Raw genomic sequence first — 24107 nt, 5'->3', positions numbered from 1 at the left:
AAAAACTGTTGAGGGCATAGCTGGAAAAAAGAAAAATTATTCATGAGAAAAGGTGATAAAGTAAGCAAAACAAAACAGGTGTTTATCTTGTATCATATATGAAGTAAGAAATAGAAAAGCAGATGAATGCATATGAAAAAGAAAAGTTTGATGGATCAACAAAACACATAAGAAGACCAGAAAGAGGATTTTCTTAATGAGAAAAATGATGTGCTACAGTATTTCTAAGTAATTACTTTGACTAAAATATTTCTGATTTCGTTCATAGCCTGAAGAGCGCTGGAACTACATTTTTTTTTAATACCAAAGGCATTCCAAATTCTATTCCAAAGTCTATGTACCCAGCAAAAGTACAATGTGCACAGAACATACCCAAATTACTGACAAGAACAGTTAGTGTTCTCATCTCATGGAAAGAAAAGCTCAAAAAATGATCTTCACTCCATGAGAGGAAGCCTCTTTCAGCTTGAGTCATATGACTATTAAAACAAATACAGCCAACTGCATAATCTAGCAACAGCTGAAGAAAAATTACCTTCTTTTGTTCTGTAGCAAAATCATTGCTAATGTACTTAATCTGTAAAACATAAAGGACAATTTCTTCAGTTGTTAGAAGTATAGAATCTGAACATCAATGGGTTTGAACCCTGGCTCTAAAGTTTATAAACTGTGCAGAAGATCTCAAGCTAATCCTACCCCACTTCACCTGATCATTTTTGAGAGTTAAATAAAATGCATAGAGTACATAGAAGTTAAAAAGTAGTTGCATTCTTTTCCTTTTTTAGTTGTTTTTACTTTTGCACTTTTGCATGACCAACTTCAATCTACCCTGCTATTTTAAGGGCATAAGTACCCAGAGTGCGGCTACCCCAGCAAGTCAAACAAACAGGTAATGAAGAGCTGCAAGCAAACTGGACCTAGCAAAACCCAAATACTGTGTCAAACAAAGAGATGCCAGACTGGATATCATTATTCTCCCAGCTTTGTAATAGTTTCCTAGAGCTGAAACATTCAGACAACTACTCTTTCTTTGGTGCTAGGGATGAAACCCAGGGCCATCGACTTGCTAGGCAAGTGCTCTATCACTAAGCTATATCTCCAGCCCCTGGCTATTCTTAATAAGCTACTATTGCCAAATACTGTACAATCAAACATAGGCTGACCATAATCAAAGACCCTATTTTTCCTGAGCCTTCACTGCCTCTGTGATCTGGAACACCGCCAGCCGCATGGAAACTATTATTACTTTTATAGAGGGGCGGGAAGACAGGGGATCAAAACACTACCTAAACATACACTTAAGTAAACAGAAGATGCCACTTGTCCAGTTTAATTAGCATTCAGAATCCTCCTTACTCAAAAGTCCTAACGTTCAGACCCATCACGCAAGATAGGATTCAGCTACTCAGATGCTCTGGGGAGAGCTGCTTTTGAACGTTCTATTAAGTTTTTATTTTGATCTCAGGCACACTCGTGCCTAAGACCATTTACCCAGCAGGAAAAAGCTTCATAAAAAGACATTTCAAGGTGGTAATCTTCTACAATGCCATCCTGCCCACCCTACTCCATTCAGTGGTCTGCTTCCTCCTCTTCGACTTGCTCCTTTTCTTCATCTTCATCATCATTGTCCTCATCCCTGCTCTTGTCTGGCTCTTCTGAATCTGGTTGGTTTTTTTTCTCTTTGCCCTTTTTCTTTTGCTCTGAAGCTTCCTTCCTGCCTTTCTGCTCCCGCCTATCTGCTTCTCCAGCTTCTGTCCAGGGGGTACTGAACCGCTGGGTCCTCGGGCCTTTCTGCCATGGCCACCGCCGGCCCCGGGCCTCCTTGCTTCAGGGTACCTCAGCGTCCGGACTTCCCCGAGGCTAAGATCTGAGAATCACAGTTCAAAGCCAGACCAGGCAGGAAAATCTGTGAGACTCTTCTCTCCAACCAACCACCCACCAAAAAGCTAGAACTAGCGCTGTGGCTCAAAGTTGTAGAGCACTAGGCCTTGGGCACAAAAGCTCAGTGACAGCCTAGGCCCTTAGTTCAAGCCCTAGGATAGAAAGAAAGAAGGAAGGAAGGAAGGAAGGAAAGGAGGGAGGGAGGGAAGGAAACCATTTCTTTTCTTTTTTCTTTTTTTTTGCCAGTCCTGGGCCTTGAACTCAGGGCCTGAGCACTGTCCCTGGCTTCTCTTTGCTCCAGGCTCCTATGCCCCTAGGCCATATTCCCAGCCCAGGAAACCATTTCTTAAAGTAGAATCTTCCATGGTTAGTTATTAGCCTATTTTATAGAACTGTACTTTGTTTATGCTAGAAGATATCTGAACCAGAGCTTGGATTTATGAACTATTATTTTGTATGATCACAAAACCCATTATGTTTATGCCCATAAAAAACAGTGCTTTGCTGGACTGTTAGATATATTCATCTGGTCTTTTACATAATCAATAACCAAATCTGAATGTTTTTAAGACTCAGCAGAACAGAAGCAATTATGGAATTGTAATGCAGATATACTTTCGTCATTTATCCTGTATCTACATTCCTCATAGTAAAAAAGTATATCACACTAAATTGAGTTAGAAGTTATAAAGTTAGGAGCAATGAAACATTTTCACTTTCTTTTTCTGTCAAAGGAAGAAGATAGAAAACAGAGGGGACTTAATTTCTCAGGACTGTATGAAATTAGTCTTTTGTGAAGATCTATTCCTTGCAAATAATATTTTTCTAGACAATTTCACAGTTTAAGAAATTATAGCTACATAGTTAGCAATAATATAGCATTTCAAAATTTCAACTTCTCTGTTATTAGTAAGGTTTATTAAGGACATTCATTGTTTTTCTGATGGTTTTTGTTATGCAACAAATCACCCCAAATTCATGGTTTAAAATAACAACTCAGTCCACAGGTCAGCAATTTGGGCTAAGCACAGCTGGGAGGTTCTGCTAATCATGCTTGAACTCGCTTGTGTTTGTGGACAGCTTCCAGGTAGCATGGGCACTAGCTAACCCAAGATGACTTGGCAGCTGTGCTGTCCCTGCTCTACATGATCTCTCATCTCTATCTCCAGTCTACGCGTCTCCCTGTGTGGTTGGTTAGCTGAGGCTTAAGATAACATAGTAGAAATACACAAGGCACACACACCAAGTTCAGATATCAAAAGCATCACTTTCACTGAGTTTACTGAGCAAAGGACAAGAAAGATCAAGACAGAAAGGGGGGACAAACAGCTCCGAAGTAAAATAAAAATAGAATAAAAGAAAAAAAAAAATCAAAGCCCATACCCATAGTCAGAACAGAAAACCAGTAAGAACACCACCAATCTGAATTTACAGAATAGCAGAATGCACACTTTTTTCCAAATGTATAAGTTAACATCTACCAAGACAGACTATATTCTGTGCCATAAGTCAAAGTAAGTTCAAAAGAATTCAGTTCCTATAAAGTACATCTTTCCAGTCACAACTGATTAAATTAGGCCTCATCACAGAAGGACATCTGGAAAATTCTAAAATAACACCTAGATTAACCTCTGATGCAAAGAATAATAAAAGGAAGTGTTAGAATATTGTTTGAACTTGGTGAAAATGAAGAAAATCTGAAGGAAATAGCGAGGCGGTACATAGCAGAAAATAGCACTAACATGCTTCTATTAGAAAAGCTCTCAGATAAACAGCCTCAGCAATTTTCACTTCAAGACATTAGCAAAGTAGAGTACATTAAACTAAAACAAGTGAGAGAAAATGAAGATGAGCTCAACAGAACAAACAAACAAAGAATGGAAGAAAAAGATTATCAATGAAACTAAGAGCTGGTTGCTTGAAGTCATCATTTAAAACTGCATAAGGACAAAAATGTGATTCGGATTTGTCAGTATCTAAAAGAGGATGAATTTCACTGTAGATTCTTCAGATATTAAAAGAATTATGGATGAAACAGAGCATATGCTTAGAAGAGGAACACAAAGAAAGGCACAATGCCTATGTGCATCTGAGTGTATAAAATAACATTTTTCGAAATGAAATCCAGGAAATGGAAGCAAAAGAAGAGGTAAGTCATAGCAATTACCAAAGGCAAATAGGAAACTTTTGAGGGTTCTTTATAGTAACTGTCATGATGGTCTCTTAAGCAAATCTATAAAGTCAAACTTATCTCATTGTACATAATGCATCAGAGGTTTCAAAAACCCATCAAGTCAAACAGCATCAACTATTCCATTTTATAGACAATACTCATGCTACAGAATGTTAGTTTTTGCAACATAACAAAAAATAAATGATTTAAGCTTAGTAATATTTGGTATCGACTTTTAAAATGTATGAGAAAGTACAATATGTAGTTTTTCAAAAGTCTGGAAATGACAAGTGGAAAATCTTGGACACTAATGGACTGAAGCAAATTCACACAAGTTGAGATACTGAGCAAGTGTTTTGCCATCTTTTGTGAACATGTTTCAATTCCATTCCTGACTCGAAAATATAGTCATCTAGTATAAAGTGGTGACTTTAATGCCCATAATATCATCACCAAAGTTAATTTACAATTATAAAGTAGTTATGTTATTAGACTCATGATTTGTTTTTGTCAAAGAAAAAAAAAAAACTCTCCTCGGATCCCATTTCACATGGTGGCAAAGTTCTAGGCCAGGCTGCAAAGTCCTGTTTAAGCAGTAGGGATTAATTATTCTAGCTTACTTCTACATCATTTCCTCCTCCATTGTTCTCTGCATAAAAAGTCACCTATCTTAGCAAAAGCTAACAACAAAAACTTTCCTTGGTCCCACTCTCTTTCCAGGCACCCGCTCCCTGTCTCCCAATTTCTCTATTCTCATTTACGGCAACGTTTTTTGAACCTGCTCTCTCATTTTCCTCCTCCAATTCTCACTTTCAAATTTGTCCTGTTCATGCTTTTCCCAATATTGTGCCACCCATTTCACCAATATTGGTTACCTGTTACAATCAGTGGTCACTTCTGTTCACTTAACTTACATGTTAGCTCACAGTAAGATATATTTCTAAGTAATTTAGAGAACATACTCTTCTATGTAACTTAGAACCACGGTGTCATCCTCAAATAAAGTCAATGATAAATAGTTCTAATATTATTTGACAAAGTAGCTACAAATAAAGATGAAAAAAGTATATATTTACAAATATAAACAAAATATAAATAAGTGACTTAATTTTGATATATCATTAATACCTTTGAATTTACCTGACTAGTATAGACTGTCACTTAAAATTTTTAAATACAGCCAGGGCTCAAGTGGTAGAGTGCCTGCCTAATAAGCACAAACCCCAGTACTGTCAAATTAAAAAAATTTATAATCAGTTGTATTAAAATTTTGTGTAAATGACAGAATGAAACTGATGAAAAACAAGAGAAATACATATAGTCATGAGCAATAACTTAAATACCATGCCGGATGTTTCACAAAAATGTAAATCTTAGCACTATCTATAGTCTTAGTCCATTGGTTTAAAATATACTGACAACAATTACATTATTATGCTTACTTCAAAAGCCATTTTATAATTGTTTATCCCCAAAGATTTTTTTTATAAAAATAGCAAATATTACTTTGACCAAGATTTTGCTCCAACATAACCCCTTACATAAGAGTCCTGTAATGAGTGAATTTGCTGAACTTAAAATTAATTGGAGACTAGGCCCATGTAGTATCAGCAATTCAGTAGCAGGCTGAGGCAAGAGTATCAGCAAGTGAAGCCCAGGCATCCAGAAGTTTAGGGCTAACCTGGCGACACAGCAAGATTCCATTTCAAAAGAAAAAAATTAAAATAAGATTAAAAAGTCAGTTGGAGAGCTCACAAATCAGTCCCTACTACCAGAAATAGAATTAAAATTCATGTTCAGCCCATGACAGGTCTTAAAGTCATTTTAATATAAATAACAAAAGGAAATTTACATTTTCTTTTTAATGCTAAGAATGAAACTAAGTTCTTTATATAGGAATCCATTAAGAGACATGCTCTATTTCATTTCCTTCTTTGACAATGAGATGATGACTTTTATGATATTAACACTAATCTGCTGTATAAGGTACAGGGAGGTTGAATCTGCTTTTACCATACTTCTTGTTTCTACCGTAATGAAAGTCTTATTTTTACAAGCAAAGAAAATGCATTTATAATAGAGCAATCAGTAGTGATTCATGATCCCTTTCATCCCTCTATGATTCCCACATCGAATGCTGAGGCTTGTACAACACGCCAAGCCCAGTGAAAGTGTTAGAAGCAATGGAACACTGAAAATGTTGGGCTAGAACAAGGCTTTTAAAAGTGTATGCTATCTCTCCTGAGGGCTCCATTAGTCTGAGGACTAAGAAGTAGTGCCTTGTCCTCTATCACTAAGCACATCAAGTGCCAGTGTACACCTTCTTAAAACATTTCTGCTCCAAAATTGAGGTTTCTAACATTGATGAATGTAATGGATAATACTGTTATTCATCTTCGCATCCTTTTCTGACCTAAATATATCTTACCCCTTCATTCCCACATTAGAAAACTTGTTGGTCCTTACCAAGTCCTATAATCCTCTACTTTAAAATCCATTAACACATAGTTGGCTTTTACTTTCCTTCCTAATGACAAGCATTTCTGATTTCTCTTCAGAGATCTGCTCAGACCACAGGCCTTAGTCCTTGAGAACGGTCTGGAGCCTCAAGAGAATAATCACATCAGAATGCAACATGTAAGTCCTCTCAGATCACACCTTCAGCAAACTCTTCTATCTCTCCAGTCTTTCCTACTCTAAACGCGAGTCAGAAAGCGAACAGGCCCTATATATCCCAGATTTCTATTTACTCTCCCCTCTTCATAAACCCACAGATCTTGAACTACCATGCCTACATTATTTGCATAAACTTAAACAATTAACATTAAAGCCACTGGCAATATTTAGTCCTGTTCTATCAGTCTGCCAGACAGCTTCCAAAGAAATATTCACTATCACAAATCCAACATAAGTATTCAGAATCAAATTCATTAGCCATGACTCTGGACTCTCTCAAAAAGAAAACTTTCTCATTCTTTAGGCTTCAGTTTCTAATAATAGTACCAAATCATTTAGGATTTAAACTAAATTTAAAGTGGGGCAATGTCTCAATGTCACCCACGATGGCCAGGAACTCATGATCCTCCTGACTTAGTTTCTTTAGTGCTGAGATTACAGGTGTGCAATACCACACTCAATCTGATTATTTGCAAATACTGGTAAAATAGTTGCAGTCTCATCGAAGACATCTATTAGTGTCATTTCCATTCAATTCCTTTGATGGTAATTTGGACAACTGCATGTCTTAAACCCTGAATCTAGTTCCCAATAACCATCTATAAAACTGTTATTGAAAAAGTAAAGTAATTCATTTTTTCTCTTTATGCTGACAAACACTAAGTCAGGAGAAAGCATAGGCAGCTAAATAGTGTTTACTGTTGTAAAAACAACAACAACTCTATCCTAATCTCTATTGAAATCTTAGCTTTGCCTTAAATATTAAGAAATAGCCTTATTTACAGGGCTGTTGTGAAAATCACATCACAAATGTATGATGCCTAGCACATACATGTGCGTAGCACTTCTCCAATTTTAGTAATTCAAACCAAGTAACAAATCTATAAAGCTCAAAGAATACCAGGGCAGAATAAAAGCCAGAAAATGTAGACTAGGCACATGATATGCAAACCAGACTGAGAGTGTGGCTTAAGTGGCAGACTGTCTGCTTTGTCAGTGTAAGGGTCTCAGTTTAAACCACAGTAAAACACTTAAAAACACCTCATTCAACCTGCAGAATGACAAAAATGAATGAGGTAATCTTAATAGAGCCAAAGAACAGCCATCTTACCTATAGATGGGAAAAGGTGAAGATTACATTGGACTTCTTTCATCATTAACCATAGAGAAACAATAGTGGAATAAAATATTCACGATGTTGAAAGAGAATAAAATTTACCATTCTAGACATTTGTACTCAATTATTCTTCAAAGATGAAGAAATAAAGACTTTCTCAGTAAAGTTAATATCAAAGGAATTTGCTATCAGTAAATATGCCTTGCAAAAGTATGACAAAACAACTTCTTTGGAAGCAAAGAAAATAATATAGACTAGAGCTACAGAACCATGTAGAGTATCAGAGAACGAATAAATGAAGCTAAAAATCTTCCTATTTCTTATTTCTATGTAATAATTATTTATTCAACATAATAAAATAAAGTCATAGGATGCTAAGTGAAATGAATGGCAGCAATGTTACAATGGGTGGGAGAGGGGAAGTGTTTTTTTCAAAAAAGAACAAAGAAAGTGAATACAAATGGTCGCAAATAAGACAGCGATTAACCCAACTATATCAATAACCACTTCAAATGTGAATTGTTCAAATATATAAATTAAAAAGACAGAAAATAATATTAGTGAATACAATAATCCCACTTTTAAATGTGAAGATACACAGAGTAAATTAAAGGGCAGAAGGAAGGTCTATCATGGTAATATGAACCTAAAGAAAGCTCCAAGTAATAAGTCTTAAAATGTATGCTCTTAACAATAGAGCATTATAAAAATGAGAAAACTGACAGAACTAGAAGAAATGGCTAAATCTACAATCACAGTTGGAAAACCAGCATCTCTTTATTAATAACTGGCAGATGCAACAGGCAGAAAATTAGTAAGGATCCAGTTGAACTACATAACACCATCAATCAAGTGGATCTAGCTGACATATATACAGCACTTCACCCAACAAAAGCAGAATGTACATCTTTTATCAAATTCATATGGACTATTTTCCAAGACAGACCAAATTATGGGGGCATAAAACATAACTCTAAACATTTAAAATAAAAATGACACACCATTAGACAACAAAGGAATTAAACTAGACAGCAACAGTAGAAAGATTGATGGAAAATACCAAACTATTTGGAGATTCAATACCACACTTCTAAATAACAAAGTGTAGTTTCAAGGTAATTTTTAAATATTCTGAACAAAATAAAAATGTTATCAAAATTTGTGGAATATATCAATACCAGTGATTAGAAGGAATTTATTGCACTGAATGCATGTATTAAAAACGAAGATTCTAAACTCAACACTCAAACTTGTCACCTTAGAAAGCTAGAAAAAGAGTACTGTAAGAAGCGTAAGGCAAGCAAAAGTTAACAGTGAAAATTAGGACATAAATCAATGAAATCAACTGAAAACAAGAAATCAATAGAGAAAAAAAATCAATGACCCACTGATAATTCTTTGAAAATGTCAATAAAACCAATAAACTCCTAGCGACACATGAATTTGTATTTTAGTTTAGTTCTTATCCTCCAGTGAAATACAAAATGTTTCATTTATTTTCTCTTTACCTAACCTTCTCCAACAATTCTCTGGAGTAACCCCTAGTGCATGTATGTTGCAAAAATTTACAAACAAGGAGAGGGGGAAGGTGGTACGACAGAGGTGGTGAATTTGATTGGAATGAAAGACCTGTGAAGATGTAACAGGGAAATCCCCTTGTCCCAAGAAAATGAATGTGTTAGTAGGAAATTGTAAATAATAACAACAAAGAATTTAAGGCAAGGTTTCTACTAAAACACTATAAAACAAACAAGCATCAAAAAGCTGGACTCAGTGCCTAAAGTCTGTAATCCTAGCTAAATGGGAAGCTGGAAACCGGAACTGAGAGGTTCAAGGTGAGTGGACATAAAAATTCTGTGAGGGTCCATCTCATTGGCTACTGGCATGCCTGCTATCTCAGCTCCAAGGGAAGTACAATGGCTGGGGGAAGTGGTATGCATCTGTCATCCCCAGAGATACAGGAAGCGCAAGTAGGAGGGCTGCAGTCCAGGACAGCTTAAGCATAAACGGAGGCTCTATCTTGAAAATGATCAAGTCAAACGGGCTGGTGGCGTGGCTCCAGTGGTAGAGTGCCTGCCTGCCTTGCAAGCACAACACCCTGAGTTTGATACCCAGATACCCAGTACTATCCCCACCCCCAAAAAGAACCACCTTAGTTGGGGGTAACCAAATATGACAAAAGAACAGACTTCAAAATTTTGATAGAAGAACCAAATTAATTCATGTCATTACACATAAGCTTTTCTTCCTTTAAAGTGACTCAGTCAATATAGAAACATTGATCTATTGGAGGAGACCTTAGTAAGTTATTCAAGAAGAAAAAAAAAATGCCAAGAAGCTATTGCTGTCAAACACACCAAGTAAATAAATAAATAACCACAAAACTTTGCATTCATCGTCCAAGAGATATGTGCACACACACCCAATATCCCTCTCTGGAGAATTCCTTTAGGATCATTACCTTCACCACAGGGTAATGGGGGGACAAAGAGGGGCTTTGAAATTATACACATTCAATTTCTACCTTTCTATTAGCATGTAACCTTGCACAAACTACCTAATTGATGATAGGAAACTATTAATGGACAATACCAGAAATATAATTTTCCACTAGTCTGTGCTAAACACACACACACAAAACAAGACTTCTTACAAAGGTACTAAGTGAAAATAGTACCTCTGCTTAACTCAATCCCAGAACCACCAGACAAATATAGACTATAGTCAGGACTTTATGTTTACTTCTCTGCTTACTCTTTTGTTCTATATGCCCTCGCTACCTAGTTCAAAGAACAAGAAACAAATCATTGTTTCAGAATTTTAGTTTTGACATCAAGGGAGACAAGGGAAAACAAATTTATTGAACACATGGGCATGTAGGGCCTGGGAAAAAGCTGAGTGACCTGGACTAGTAAGGTGACAATTGCCTAGATGGCTGACAAACTACAGAAACATCGGAACTGTGACTGACTTCTCTAGTCCCTCCCATGTCTTTATAAAAAATAGGGGTGATCCAGTCATTAGCCCTCCAACATCACTAACAGATCTATAAAATATAACAGTCCTGTATAAGCAGATTCTATGTGGGCACTATGTATCCATGTTTTGATTTACCTCCATGAGGTCTCTCAAATCATCATGTCTGACTCTCACTAGTCTTGCTTCCAAGAAGCCTTTACTGATTCCCAAAGTCTATTAAGTTCATCCTTTTCTTTCACAGGATTCAATACAATGTCTAATTATAAGTGGGTGTATTAGTTCATTATCTGTCTTTCTTATGATGGTGTTAACTCAAGAAGATAGGGAGCTACCCTTTTCATATCTAGTTGGTACTTACCAGGTGCTGAGTGAATAATTTATCTAGTACAGTGCAGATTGGTCACTAGATCAACTAACTGCAAGTGCAGGGAGGGTAGAAGAGAGACATCATTGTCATTATCAAGTTATAAAAATGAGTGCTCCAACACTAGCTAAATGGCAAAAGGTGAGCAAAAAATGTCCTCAGAACCTGGGCTTCAATTTGGCAGAGAAAACAACTTCTTCAATTCAGTTAATCTTCCCTAAAATCCTCTTTGCAGATAGTATTAATTAAATAAAATAATTGCAATTGTGCCCATCATTTGCAAATATAAGCAAGCATGCAGTACCATTTCCTATCCTCTTAGGAGACAGTGTCACATGTTATCCTTGAAAAATCACTAATCTTGAAATAAGCTAATTGAACACATACAAAACACTCCAATGTACATGACCAATATAGCTGTATCTCATGACTTTTTCTCAGATACTCTGATCTTCCCACTCTCCTAAGATAATGACCTGCCTGCTATTCTGTAGTAATTGAACCCACTTGAAATCCATTTAAAGTAAAAAACAAGCACTAGAATCAAAATGAAGCAAAGTCAAACCACCAAACAAACACCAGAACTGGCATTGTCCCATGAGTTCACTTTTTCAGTGTGTCTCCAGGCCGATTACAACCAAATCAAAGCCCCAACCATGCCATCTTAATTCCATTTCTCGATTGTGCTGGGAGTTTATATAAGAGTTCAAACACAGATCCAAAATTTTTTTTTTTAAAGCCATAAAAACAAAGAACTAAACATTCTTGCTTCTCCAAATGGGAATGCTCTCCCTCTTTTCAGAGGTAGATTCCAGGAAGGAGAAATTTCTGACAAGTAGATAAGCAGTAATATTGGGGGGGGGGGGGTAGCTCAGAAAAAGAGTGGCACATATATCCCCAAGTCCCTTAGAATTTTGCCACTAAGAGGGGCCTCAGAGGTCTCTATTTCAAGCATCTCATTTTACAACCGATAAAAGACCCTGAGAGGTAGAAAACCTGAGCTCCTTTCAGCTTCTCTTATGCCCTAACTTCTTGCTAGGTATGATATAAAGCTAAATCACACAGTAAACTGAGAAATATCTTCCTCTTCATGTCCAGTGGGTGAAAGAAAGCAAGTTCCTAACAACGTTGTCAGGGTTAATAAGATAAAAAAAAATTGTCACAAAGTGTTCTATTTTAATATAGTATTTGCACTAGTTATTAGTATAATTTTATAAGCGTCTAGTGTTACTAGCAATAGTCCTATAATTCAAACATATTATGGGTTTAACAGGCTTTAGTGGACTGTTTATTTAACTACTGGGCTTGGGTTTTTTTTTGAGAAATGAAGTCCCAAGTCCTAAGCCATTTCATTTTATAAGTTTTTAAATACAATAAACCCTATCCTGAGTTAGGGCTACAAATTCACAAAGGTTTGAGACTCCAAATTACAAGATGAGTGTAATAAACTGAAAAAAATTCTTCATTTTGTAAATTTTTTTCATTTATCTTTTGAAATGTTTTATTGTTATTGTAAAGGTGATGTACGGGGGGCGGGGTTGCAGTTATAGAAGTCAGGTGAAGAGTATGTTTCTTTTTGGAAAATGCCACCCCTTCTCTCACTCTTTTCCAGTTTTCCTCTCCAGTTGTATAGTTCAGTTTCAAAATAGTGTCTAGTGACTATCACTGCTGCATTTGTTTACCCTGTGTCCCTCATTTCTGTGCCCCCCATACCCATCCAAAACCAGATAAACGAATGAACAAGACAAAAAGAAAAGAAAAACAGCAACAAAGGTAAAAACCTCATGCTTCCATTTCCTGGTGGGAGCATTTATTTTTAGTAATATACTCAGAACATGATTTAATTTATATACTTCTTTTTATTAATATTTCACTGGAAAACTTAAAAGTCCAAAAGAAAAACATTTCTATATCCACCTAACTTTGAAAAAGCAAGGAAAGTTAACAAAGTCAGCCATAAGAGATAAGGAAAAAATGGTTACTATCATTTTATTTAGGTTACCAATATATACAATACAACATAGTTATTATTCAATATATAAGTGCTAACTCACTAATGTGAAATGATTATAAAAGAAGAGAAAAAAGAAGTTGCAGACGGGGGTATGAGGGACGAGGTAACAAACAGTACAAGTAATGTATCCAATGCCTAATGTATGAAACTGTAACCTCTCTATACATCAGTTCGATAATAAAAATTTGAAAAAAAAAAGTTGCAGAGAACCTCCAAGCATATTTTTCTCTTTCCTCTGGTGATAAGTCTATGTCCTATTAATTAAAATATTTGATGAATATACCTTTCAAAATTTTCACTCGGTAAATAGTTCAATAGTTATTCACAACGCATTCATTTTATTTGTTCAACAACAACCAAAAAATGGAGCCCTTGCTTTTTGTTAAATGCTATGCTAGAACCTTTGGATTTATAACTATTAGCTGCAGGTTAGTTCCTGTCCTCAAAGAGCTAATGGAGGTAAGAATTAACCGCATTTACTCAAGTATTAATGATAGCTAATGTTAAGCTTATGTTTTAAACATTATAAGGATTTGTAATCATATCCTAAAAAACCTCCATACAACAAACAGTAAATTTAAACATACTTCAAGAGTTTCATTAATATCAAATTCTCACACAAAATAAAGTACTGGTCTGATATAAGGTCTATTAACATGATCTTCAAACTGGGTTGGTTTTGCTATGCAAGTTGACTGCCTTAAGTCTTTCATTAAGGAAATCAAATTTACTAACTACTGTTAGAATGAAATCAAGCACTAGGAAAATTTATCTTTACTTAATCCTAAAAGTAAGAAAATATGTAATTATAGTATTTCATAACAGAAATGTATTGACTCTAAATGTATGGATGTTTACAGAATTAAATCATAAACCACACACGTCTGTACTCTTCCTTATAACCGATCTTGACTATACATTTTGGATTGTGCCACCTACAACGTTTTTAATTTAAAAAAAAGCTTTAGCATTTTCTATGTATTTCTCACACACTTAACACACCACTTATTACTAAGTAACAATTTTATTGGTATTAACTATGGCTATATTGTAACTACTTGTGGTCTTTAACTCTAGTGTTAAATTTGCAAAACCCCTTTATAAATGAGAAATTATTCAATTTAGAGCCACATCTCTCCAAAGCAAAAACTATCAACCATCCTAAAGTGCCAAAGAAAATCCTCAAGAAATCTCTCTGCTGTGTTTTACATAGGAGATTTTTTCCTTCCTCATGTGTCAGAATATTTAAATATTCTTCACTGAATTTGTGAATGAGCATTAGCTTTATTTACACATCAGGAAACCAAGGCACAAGGCTGTCCATTCTGTAAATTGCAAGGTCATTTCCTAACCAAGTAACTGATTCTACACCCTCAACTTGCAAGTGCCATTAAACACTTTGCCTTCACACTGCCGCTGCAATGTCTTCTATACGTGATTCTGGTTTTAGCAAAAGGGTTAAGGTTTTTTTTTTTTTTTTTTTAAAAAGCCAGAAAGGGACAATTACAACATGAAAGTGTGTTTGGTAACCTTTGTTTTTCAGTCCTTTATTCTCAATGACATTTACAGTCTTTAACATGAGCACTTAACCAACAGCTCTTTATGATGCCTGCAGACACATCTTTCCTTCTGCAGGTGGACTAGAGCCTACGCATCCTTGTAGATGAAAGTTAGAGAATAGAAAGATCACTCACAAGTAATTTAACATTGCAAGGGGAACGGAAATTAAATTCCGATAAACTAAGGAGCAATCAATAGGGCAGTTAACCCCATCTCCAATAGTAAATCCTGCCTTTCATTCAAGAGAAGGTTGTGATTCCAAATCACATATTCTGCGGCCGATAAAACAAGGACAGACGTCTTCTTCTTGTTCCAAGCTTAAGACTATATTAAATAAGTTTATTCAAATATTGAAGATAACACGAACCTCTCTCTCTCTCTTTTTTTTTTTCCTATTAGGAACTTAAGGATTTAAACTAGCCCTCAGAGTTCAAACTGAGATTGCATTTGTAATGATGGTTACAGGACCATCAACGTTCAGAAAACGGAAAGTTGGCCGTATAAATAACCGAGAGATCCACGGCATCAATTACTGAGCAGAAATAGGGCTTCGTTGAGTATGTGAGTGCAACCCCAAAGAGAAATTAAAACAGAACCTAAGACACAGCGTACGTTAAAAAAAAATTAAAATAAAAAAAGAGGTGGTGGGGGGGGGGGGGTGGTGAGCAGGGGTGAGAAGGCGTCGTCCGGGGTACCTGGTCTAACTGGGGATGAATTAATTGGCCGGTGACAGGGCGGGGGGTCGGAGGTGCCTTCTCCCCATCTCCCCATCCTCTCCCGACCCTCACCCGAGCCCCTCATCCCCCCCCCCCACCCCGCCCCGTGCGGGAGGAGGTGTCGGAGTGCCGAAGCTAGGGGGCACGCTGTAGCAAGGGGAAAAGGGAAACCCGGAAAGGTGCAATGGATGCTGCAGAGTTGAATAACGATCAGGGTGGCACAATGGGCGAGTTCGGCCGACGTCGGAGCGGCGAGGAGAGCGAGCGGATCCCCCCCAACTCTGCCCCGGGGGCCGCCTCCCCGCGACGAGGCATCCGGAGCCCGGGTGGGGTGGGAGGAGGGAGGGCTCGGCTTCGCCTCCTCTCCGACATCGGATAAAACCCGAGACGTAGGATCAAAGAACGGGATGCGGGCGCTCGCCTTCCCGTGACGCCCGCCCGCCCCGGCCGCGAGGGGAGAGGGATGGCTCCGGCGTGTGGCACGTAGCGGCGCGGGCAGGGGCTTCCTCCCCGGCCACCTCCCCCCCACCACACACTCCCCGGGGTGCAGCCTCCCTCCCCCCGGACCCGGAGGCCCGGGGGCGGGTGGGCGGCGGGGCGCAGATCCCCCCCCCCCCCCCGCGCTCAGCCGTGGGACCCGCAGTCTCCCCGCCCCGAGCAGCCTCGGGCCGGTCCTGCGACGCCGACGCGCCAGCCTGGGTCTCCCGAGGCGCCCGGCCCCCGGCGGCGGCGGGAGCCGGGGGAACCGCGCGGGATGGATGGGGGTGGGGGGCGTCGCGGGGGAGGCGCGCCCATCCATCCCCGCCACCCCCACGGCTGGCGCTCGGTCCCCGCCGGCGAGGATGAGTGCCTCTCCTAATCCACACCCCCCTCCTCACCCGAGGGGGGGGGGAAAATAACGAAACCCACTCGCGCTCACCGTGCAATCGTGAGGGGCTCGCGCCCTTCTTCATGCTTCGGCGGCGGCCGCCGGTCCCGCTCAGCCCCGGGACCCCGCCTCGAGCCCCCAGGAGCGTCGGGTTCCGAGAGCGAGCGAACCCGCTCCGGGAAGCAGCCGAAAGCGCCGGAGCCGCTGGAGGAACGTAGCCCGGGGCGCCCGCCGGCCGCCGGCCCCAAGGTGTGCGGGGTGTGCGGGCGAACAACACGGCGAGCGGCGGCGGCCCTCCTCCCGCCCCCTCCCCGCGCGCGACGCTCCACAACCGGGCGCCGAGACCCGCGCCGGCAGCGGGGGGACCCGCCGCTCGCTCCCCCGAACGGCGCACCCTTTCTCCGGGGAGCCACTCCCGGCCGCGCCGCAGGTGTGCACACCGAAGATCCTCACCTACCCGGGCAGCCCCCCCAGTGCCCAGGTGCGGCCCGGCTGACAAGCCCAGCCCCCGCCCACTCACCCATCCGCCGGGGTGAAGATGGCTTTCCCCCCCCTTTTCCCGGGGCTCTATGGTATTACCCAATCCTCGCGTTTTGGGGGGGAGGGGGACCGAGAGAACCCAGCTTGGCTAGGGATTGAGGGAAGATGATAGCCAATTGAATGAACTATCCATTCGGGGGCGGGGTCCAAAGGAAGCCTGCCTTCGTAGCCCCGCCCCTCGCGTGCAAACTACATTTCCCATCGCCCATCTCTCACTTCCCGCCGCGTTGCACGACGGGAGTCTCCAGGCCGCCTAGGTATTTTAGAACTCTGCCTTGAATCCAACCCGAGTAGGTCCTGAAAGTTACAATAGTTGGGGGGGGGCGGGAAGGCGGGCGGGGAGAGCTTCACTCTGCTTCCCTAGATAAGAGTTTGAAAACTCTACGTTTATTTTATCATTCTTGTAAAAATGATCTATATGTTGTTTTGATACGTGCTTTTCTTTTAAGCGAAGGAGGTACATTATGTTTTTACTCGCAATCTGCTAGGACCTGGGAGTCACGGCTTCTTCCGCCCGGGCCTGGTGGGTCTGTAGTGGAGGAACAGTCGCCGTCATGTCGGCTGCCATCGCGGCGTTAGCCGCTTCCTATGGTTCGGGCTCGGGGTCGGAGTCGGACTCGGACAGTGAGGGCGGTCGGTGCCCGCTGCCAGCCGCCGACTCCCTCATGCACCTGACTGAGGCTCCTTCGGCCAAGCCTTCGCTGGCGGTGGCGGTGGACTCGGCTCCGGAGGTGGCAGTTAAGGTACGGGTGGTGGCTGCGGGTGTGTGCGTGAGTGAGTGTGTGTGTGTGTGTGTGTGTGTCACCCCACAGTGCGGAGGGGTAAGTTGCTAACGCTTAGATGCAGCCGGTTCCCACCCTCGTCCTCCCGGTTCCGGGCAGCCCTCCACGGCTCCCTGCCCTCGGGGCTGTCTGTCCATCAGGTGAGCAAGTGGGCACAGACAGGGTAGAAATTGAACTTGGGGACCATGGCCTGGGCTGCCTAGAGCCAGTGTAGTCTCGGGACGTAAAGAAAACTAGATCTGGATTTCCCCAAGTAGCCTGACTTTGTTTTGGTTTGGAAGAGCTAGTTTCTGATCTGGCGTGGTCCACCACTTGTGTGAACTTGGAGCGGATACCAACAGTATCTTGTTTTCTCCCCGCCTATACTGGACATCATTTGTAAGACATTTATTTGTGTTAGAGGATTATTGTGAAGATTACGAGCTTATAGCACAGAGCCAGATACCTCGTGATGGTGCAGTGGATGTTAACTGTTGTGAACACTGTATTGATACAGTGGAACACGTGCCTGGTCCCAATGAAGGAAGATGATAAAGGGAGACATTGCGTTATATCATTCATTTTGTAATCACTATTTTTGTTTTTTTTTGCCAGTCCTGGGGCTTGAACTCAGGGCCTGAGCACTGTCCCTGGCTTCCTTTTGCTCAAGGCTAGCTCTCTACCACTTGAACCACAGCGCCACCTCTGGCTTTTTCTGTGTATGTGGTGCTGAGGAATCTAACCCAGGGCTTCATGCACACTAGGCAAGCACGCTACTACTAAGCCACATTCCCAGCCCTCATTTTGCAATTACTAATTGAGCACGAATTATTTGCCTGGTACTGTTTTTAGGGGTGAATCCATGGAGACCAACAAGCCAACCTTCTTTTCCTCATGATGCATATGCTCTAGTGGAAGAGGCGGCCAAGTAAGAGTGACCAAATAAAGTAGCTGCAGATTGGATCAAATACTATGCCATAAACATAGGATACCAAAATAAAGAACAAGGGAGGAGTATGATTTTGATAGATTTAGGTAGGTTCAAAGAATGAGAAGTCAGTCCCTTGTACACTAAGGAAGGTGTTCCCAAGCATAAGTGACTAGAAAACCTGGGAAGGCAGAGAGTTCAATATGGTTAAAGAATAAGGAAAAGTTGATATATCTCTAGCCTGCTGAGAACATCCACCACTTGGTATTAGAGCCCCATATGGGCGATCAGAAGGTGTGAACAGGGGCTGGGGATATAGCCTAGTGGCAAGAGTGCCTGCCTCGGATACATGAGGCCCTAGGTTCGATTCCCCAGCACCACATATACAGAAAACGGCCAGAAGCGGCGCTGTGGCTCAAGTGGCAGAGTGCTAGCCTTGAGCGGGAAGAAGCCAGGGACAGTGCTCAGGCCCTGAGTCCAAGGCCCAGGACTGGCCAAAAAAAAAAAAAAAAAAAAGAAGGTGTGAACAGGGAACAGTGTAGAAAAAATGCCTTCATAAAACCTTCCCAAGTCTAGTGTATGTCATGTCTTTTAACAGGCTTAACAAGCTTTTAAGGATCTAGTTATGAATTTTGCTTTTTTTTTTTTTTTTTTTTTTTTTTACATTCCTGGGGATTTAACACAGGTCTCTTGCTTGCAAGGTGGGTAGGTGTTCTACCACTTCAGCCACACCCCCAGTTCCTTTCTGCATTGGTTATTTTTCCAGGTAGGGCTGCCCAGGTCAGCCTTGGCTTCAGTCTTCCAACTTGAGCTTCCCTCTGTCTCTGTAGATGACAGGCATAGGCATTGTTCTTCTCCCAGTGCTGGGATAACAGGCACACACTACCTCCACCAGCTGTTGATTGAGATGAAGTCTCACAAACTTTTATGCCTGAGCTGGCCTTGAACCTTAACCTGCTTTCCTTTTCTGCTTCCTAGGTAGCTAGGATTACAAGCTTGAGCCATAGGGCCCAGCGGAGTTTTACTCTTTATTAGGACATCTGGCAGTAAAATAATGTTGGGAAGTTGGACTTTTTTGTTGTTGTTGGCGGTGGTCTTGGGGCTTGAACTCTGGGTCTGGGCCCTATCCTTGAGCTCTTTTGCTCAAGGCTAGCTCTCTACCACTTTGAGCCACAGCTTCACTTCTGGTTTTCTGGTGGTTAATTGAAGAGAAGTTTCACTGACTTTCCTGCATGGGCTGGCTTTGAACTGAGATCCTCAAGTCTCAGCCCCCTAAATAACTAGGATTACAGATGTGAGCCATCAGCACCCCGCTGGGAGATTGGTCTTTTTGACAAAACAAAACTCCCAAGTTAGATCTTTCAGAAACCTCTTCACCTCCATTTTCTCTACAACCCAATGCATTGTGGCCCTAGGCTCATGGGAAACTATTCTTCTAGGTGATGTCCCAGGCCTTCCAGTTGTCAACCTTTGCTACCTGACTTGAATCTTCACGTGAAGTAACACACTGGTTAATTGTTCCATTTTCTCAAAACATTCTCTGTGACTTCCAGGAGGCTATCCTTAGTCTTCTGGTCTCCTCTTTGTTCCATCCTTTCCTTGAATAAATTGGTGTTTCCCAGGTCTCTGTCCTTAGACCTCTTTGTACTCTACAAATTCTCCTATATCTTCAAACACAGTCTGTGCTGATGGCCCTCAGGTAACCACTAAGCATAGGTTTGAGTCAAGACTCCAGGATATGAATCCTGCTCCCAGCGCTTACCTACTAGTAAGTTACTTAAGTACTCCGTGGCAATCTTTTCTCATCTTCATAGTAATAGTCAACACTAGATCCTATCTCGTAGAGTTATAAGAGTTCTCATAAACCATGTAAAGCAGTTTTAGCAGTTAACACTGATTAAATGTCAGTTCTCTTTGCTCTCTTTTCCAATCCTAAACACTTTACTAGCTTAAGACCTAATAAACATCCCCCCCCCCCCCCCGCAGATGACTCTCAGATACCTCTAGTTCAGTATGCTGGATAATTAACATTTCATTCCCTCAAAAATCCACTTTTGTTTTTCCCATTTTGATTAATCATTCTACATTCCATCTCTTAGGGTCACCCTTTCCCTTTTTTCCTTAGCCCCTGAAGCTAGTCCTTCAGCTACCATTTCTGTTTCATTAATTATTCTCAACTTGGTATCTTCTCCATTTTCATTAGCATAACCTTCATAGCTTTCTTCCTTCTCCCAGTAACTTCTCACCTTTCTTTCTTTTTCAGACTTTGCTTGGGGGTGGTGCCCACTGTAACTAGTGATTACAGACTCACTTTGCTCTATTGTTGCCGCTGTCTAGTTCAAATTTTTATCATTTGTCTTTTCCTTCTACTTAATGCATTTTTTTATCACCAATTCCACATCCCATTCTTTCTTCCACATGTAGTTTGAAGGTTCTTTCAAGTCTCAATTTGCCTCTTAGAGAATTATTGATCCATGTTGCCTATTAGAGAATTTCTAAGTTTCTTATGTACTATATAAAGCCTACCATTCTCCCGTATTGAACTTTGTAAAGCCCCATAAATCTAATTTTCTTTTTTCTTTTTTTTTCTTTTTTTTCTAATTTTCTTTTTTCTTATCACAGTTTTCCCCACACTAGTCTTGCTGCCTGGAAAATCCCATGCTTTGTGCCTCTGTCCCGTGCCCCAAACTCCACTATCATTCAATTGTCAGTGCCAGATTCCTCAGCTATGTCTGTCTGAGTCCCTCCTTTTTATATCTCAACTGCAGGACTTGCCACATTGCTGGGATTTATTAACTTTTTACTTTCACCTGGACTGACTCTGGGGCCCAGAGATTGTTGTGTCTATTCCTTTGCATCTCCAAATCCTGGAATACAAGATTAAGGGAAATATATTTGGAAAGAGAATGGAAAAAGTAAGTGAAAAAGAATGCCTTGATGAAGTATGTACATTGAGAATATGAAGTTCAGAGCTGAACTAGCAGTGGCAGAGGTGGGGTGTCTCTAGAGCTTATTTAGTTCAGGCTCTAAGGAATTAGTAAGTAAGGAGATCCAGGAGGAAAGATTACATAAGGTCCCAGAGACCAGAGGTCCCTTAGCCGCAGAGCCGGACTATCCCTGTGTTCCCCTAGCCTGAATGGCCCCCGTTCTCTGATGGGAGGGCAGCGATGTGCCTATTGCTGGTTTGAGAATCAACACTTGCTTATATGATGGGGGCAGGGAGGAAGCTTACATGTGGCAAATAATGATTGGAAAATGATTGAGGAAGGAGAGATGAAGCATGAAAACACATTATTTTGGTACTTGACTAATTGGTATTGTGACTAATAGCAAGTATTGTGGCACAGAACATAAATTTATATACTGTTTGCGATCCATATTCCTATTGAGATTGAATACCTTCACATTTGTTACTGGTGATTTCGTTTCTATTGCTCTTAAAAACTACTATTGGCTTGTCTTTTTCTTTTTTCTAAAGGACATATTAGTACTATGGATACTATCCTTTGTCAGTCGTATGTATTGCAGATTCTTTTCTGTTTGCAATTTGGCCTCTAACCATTTTTTCTGCCTTTTGATTGTCAGAACTGTGTATTTAGTCTAGTATTATCAAGTTATTCCTTCATGGATTATGGCTCATAATGATAAAAGGTTCTGTTTACAAAGAGGTGTATAACAATGTAAGTTCAAAATATTTAAGCACAATTTAACTACAAGTGTACAATCTTAGTTGGAGATTTTAATATACATATCATACGTATCTCAGGAATTGAGAGAACAAACAACACAATATCAACTGTGATACAATTAATTTGAGCAACAAAATAAAACTTCATATAAAGTTCTACAACATAACACAATGTGGAATCTTGTTTTCAAGAGATGAGATGTCAGATGGGAGATGTTTGTGAATAAAAATTAAGTTCATTTTTCTTCTTAAGAGATATTTTTCAATCATACTTCTACACAAAACGTTTATTTTTCTTTCTTCTTAAGAAAAGATAGAGGGGCTGGGGATATAGCCTAGTGGCAAGAGTGCCTGCCTCGGATACACGAGGCCCTAGGTTCGATTTCCCAGCACCACATATACAGAAAACGGCCAGAAGCGGCGCTGTGGCTCAAGTGGCAGAGTGCTAGCCTTGAGCGGGAAGAAGCCAGGGACAGTGCTCAGGCCCTGAGTCCAAGGCCCAGGACTGGCCAAAAAAAAAAAAAAAAAGAAAAAGAAAAGATAGAGTCAGTCCTACTGCTACAAGGAAGGAGACAGCAGGGAGAAACACAGGCAACAAATAAGGAGAGGACTAGCATGCTGATACATACCTATAATCTCAGCTCTTGGAAGACTAAGGCAAAAGGTTGAAGGCCAAAGCCAGCCTGACATATGTTGGTTTTTACTGCTAAACATCTTAAAAGGCTAAAAATTATTATTGCCTTGTTTTCCTACATCCTAATGCTCCTTACAGCTGTCTTTTTATGATTCATCTCAGTACTAAAATCTTTTTGTAATGTGATTGCCAAACCCAGCAACCTTTAGCCAGCCTGATTGTATTTAATTTCTCTGTGGATTGGTTCTTCCTTTCACCTTTTTTATTTAATAAATAGTTGTTGAATATGTACTGAATGGCCTGAATTCTACTAGGCAGTGAGGATATAATATGTAAGTAAAAGTTACATGGAACAAATAATGTCACAAGTATTGTGAAAAATACTTTAAGACTATGCACATCTAAGTGTTTTTCCTGGGGCAGGCAGAGGGAACAGTCAGGAAAAAGAAGATGATATTGTCAGATAGCAAAGAGAATGCCTGTGATGCAGAGTAGTACAGGAAGCATTGAATTACTTGTTCTTTTTTTTTTTTTAAAGCACCCACTCGTGGAGAAATTAGAATCTTGAACTAGGACAATGGTAGGTGCAATATGAAGAAGGGAGAATGGAATGGGATTTCTGGAGAAATATACATAGATTTAATGAGTGAGACTCCCTGAAGATAGAGTATGGAAGAGCAGTATGTTCTGTGGCAGAGTGACATTTGCTATGGTGACATCTCTATGTAGTGAAATTCAGTAGGTAGTTGGATATGAGAATCCAGAGGCCAGGAATGGGGTTAGGCCTGCAAGAAAAAAGGAAAGAGGGAGGGGAGGAGGAGGGAAAGAAGGATGGATGGATTGGGGATGGCAATTGGAAGTCATTGGATAAGGTAGGGTAAGGAGGTAAGGAAAGGGACAATTTTTGAACTAGAGAGGAGGGAAGTTCAAGGAAGCCATTTTTTCTGTTGAACTCTGTCTTTGAGAAGTAGAGAAACTAGCCTGTGTAATACAGGAGCTGTTGCAAACATTTTAAGAGTGGAAAATTTTGGAACAATAACTATGTCTGGTATTTTTTTATTATTCGTCTTCTAGTCTTTGATTATTGGCCTGCATAACTATCCAGATTATCATTCATGGCATTTCTTCTCCAGTATCACTGTTAATTTTATAAATCTCACATTTTATGCAAAGTTTGTTGCATTAGTATGTATCACCTTGACAGAAGT

General features: G+C 40.4%; 2 protein-coding genes across 5 annotated transcripts in view; one reads left to right on the top strand and one right to left on the bottom strand.

The window, feature by feature from the left end:
* Nucleotides 1-16900, bottom strand: part of Wasf1 (WASP family member 1) — a 42445-nt gene extending 25545 nt beyond the window's left edge. For 2 of the 3 annotated variants that reach the window (XM_048353703.1, XM_048353705.1), the window contains exon 1: nucleotides 16400-16672. The gene's annotated coding sequence lies outside the window, so the exon portion shown is untranslated. Of the gene's footprint in view, nucleotides 1-16399; nucleotides 16673-16868 lie in introns of those variants that run through there. The other variant, XM_048353704.1, reaches the window with a different exon arrangement.
* Nucleotides 16901-17380: 480 nt separating this feature from the next.
* Nucleotides 17381-24107, top strand: part of Cdc40 (cell division cycle 40) — a 42528-nt gene continuing 35801 nt past the window's right edge. The window contains exons 1-2 of one of the 2 annotated variants that reach the window (XM_048353701.1): nucleotides 17500-17631; nucleotides 21346-21492. In XM_048353701.1, coding sequence (XP_048209658.1) covers nucleotides 21484-21492 — 9 coding nt within the window. In that variant the 5' untranslated portion in view covers nucleotides 17500-17631; nucleotides 21346-21483. Of the gene's footprint in view, nucleotides 17632-21345; nucleotides 21493-24107 lie in introns of both variants that reach the window. The other variant, XM_048353700.1, reaches the window with a different exon arrangement.

The sequence above is a fragment of the Perognathus longimembris genome, chromosome 9 (genome assembly GCF_023159225.1).
Source record: "Perognathus longimembris pacificus isolate PPM17 chromosome 9, ASM2315922v1, whole genome shotgun sequence".
NCBI lineage: Eukaryota > Metazoa > Chordata > Mammalia > Rodentia > Heteromyidae > Perognathus > Perognathus longimembris.
The sequence above is the reverse complement of the archived record's forward strand: the minus strand, read 5'-3'. Positions and strand labels throughout refer to the sequence as shown.